The sequence below is a fragment of the Egretta garzetta genome, unplaced genomic scaffold (genome assembly GCF_000687185.1).
Source record: "Egretta garzetta isolate BGI_Z169 unplaced genomic scaffold, ASM68718v1 scaffold326, whole genome shotgun sequence".
Lineage (NCBI taxonomy): Eukaryota > Metazoa > Chordata > Aves > Pelecaniformes > Ardeidae > Egretta > Egretta garzetta.
Window position 1 is genome coordinate 1,176,390 of NW_009260026.1, and position 2,131 is coordinate 1,178,520.

Sequence of the window (2,131 nt, forward strand, 5' to 3'; positions counted from 1 at the left end):
AAGGTAGTTACGTCTGTCCCAGGTGCCCTGATGAGGAATTCACCGGTAGTTGGGAAGTGTTTGGGTAGAAAGTGCAGGGTTTGTTTGTTTTTTAAAAAAGGCTACTTTGTTACCTGTAAAGAAAAATATTTATCCTTTCTGTATCTTTCTGGCTTATGATGGCTTTCGGTATCCAAAGTGTCTATTTGTTGACTTTGGTTTTCTTCCCCAAAAGCAGGTTTTCTGTTTTCATTTGCAAATGTGATACAGAACATGGGTATAAAATGAAGCCCTAACAAAGCCTTTATCCTAGAGAGACCTGTCTTATTTGAATAAATGGGGTGTGAGAGAAGGGGAGGCAGGGTTAGTAGCCTTTGCTGTGTGTGGCTAATGTTATATGAATCTTTATTTTCCTCCCCTAAAAAGATGGAAGACTGTTTGGCAAAAAAAATGGAAATCACTGTTTCGGAAGCTGAAAAACGTACTGGGAGGAATGCCATGAACATGCAAGAAACATACACTGCTTACCTCATTGAGACAAGGTGGGTGATGAGAGCTCGCTCTTGGAGTACGTGGATGTACGCCATTCTAAACAGGTCCTCCTTTCCCCCCAAAATATTAAGGTACAGTTGATGAGAGGATTTAGTTTGTTTATGATTTGTTACATGATTATCAACCTATTCTGGAGGATCTTTTTCCATGAAAACTTGGCATCTGATCTCTAATTTCGTACTAATGCTGGTGTTGTGTAACAGTGTACTGTAATTCTTCATTGGGAGCCAGGTAGAAAAAAACGTGCTTGAAAGATGTTGCTTTAATGTGGTGTCAACAACTGTGTGGTTATTTCTTAGACATGGGTTGGATAAACATACACATATGTAGGAGGTTGTATGTGCAGCTTGTATGTGAGAGAGGTTGTGTTTTGTGGTCTAAAGTAACGGTTTGTTTGGGATCACAGGAAGATAAAGAAGTCTCATGACTTATGTCATGCAGTCAAAATTTAGTGCCTCACTAATATTTGGAGTGTTTTGCTTGATCTGATCACCACATACTCCTTGTAGATGCTCTAAGGGTTAGGGTTAATTAGCTGTTTCCTTCCTTCATACTAGCTTGAACTTTCGCTGGAAAACTTACTGCTTTCAGTCTTCTCGTGTTAGCAAGATTAATAATGCAAGTATGGTAAACCCACTTGGTACCACAAAGACAACTTGCAATTTTAAGTATTGAGTAGCGAACAAAGCTTTAAAATCTCCTCTAACTTACAGTTACTTCCCAGACAGTCACAGATGACTCCTATTATGCAGGATCATGTTACTCAGCTGAAGCAAGAATTTCAAAATTAGTCTTTATTAGGAGTTTTGTCTCTCTCTTATTTATAATAACAGTTTTAACCTTTGGGCCTTGCCTCGGGAATGATCTGCTGTACAGATAAAACCTGAAACAAAGCAGTTGCGTTTTGCAAAGTCTCTGAAGAGTTCAAATTGTAATACTGTCATGTAAGTTTTCTAGTTACTAGTTAAAAGGCTTCTTAACTTGTTTCACTGATGAAGGGACACACCAGTCACACTGACTGCAGATCTACTGGGATACGTTTACTACATTTTGCTAAACTTGAAGAATAAAACCCAAAATAGACGTACATTATATTTTTCAAGTATTGTAGCCCTTTGGCAGTTGCTGAGATGTTTAAAAAATGCTTTTACAGTGTATTGATATTAAAGATCACATCTTCTCACGTAAGTAATGTTATTTTTCTTTTAATGATATTTCTGAGGGGAAAGAGAAGAAAATTGGAATCATTGGTGTCTAGCTGTGATGCGAAGTGTACTCTGGGGACATCTTTATGCAGCCCCAGAACATGCTGACTGCATCTCCTTTCCCAGTCATCCTTACACTACTTTAGACTCACTCCTGCTGGTCTTTCCCGGTGGCTCTTTCGTAGTGGCAAAACTGTATTTTGCTGCCCAGATGGCTTTCTTTCATTAAGATTTATTTTATTCTGTGGTCAGCAAATACCAAGACCAATTACATGTTTGTCACAGAACTATTGAAAATGTGGGTTTGTCACATCTCTAATAAAATAGGGTCTCTATTCCTTTTGCTGAGAAGGCAAAATTTCTTGCATAAATATAATTGCTGGCTATTAAATGTG

General features: G+C 38.2%; 1 protein-coding gene across 2 annotated transcripts in view; it reads left to right on the plus strand.

The window, feature by feature from the left end:
- Positions 1-379: 379 nt before the first annotated feature.
- SNX4 (sorting nexin 4) overlaps positions 380-2,131 on the plus strand; it is a 36,389-nt gene continuing 34,637 nt past the window's right edge. For both annotated transcript variants that reach the window (XR_004842288.1, XM_009640857.2), the window contains exon 1: positions 380-521. Coding sequence is in view for 1 of the 2 variants with exons in the window: in XM_009640857.2 (XP_009639152.1) it covers positions 406-521 (116 nt within the window). In the remaining variant the exon portion in view is untranslated. The remainder of the gene's footprint in view (positions 522-2,131) is intronic.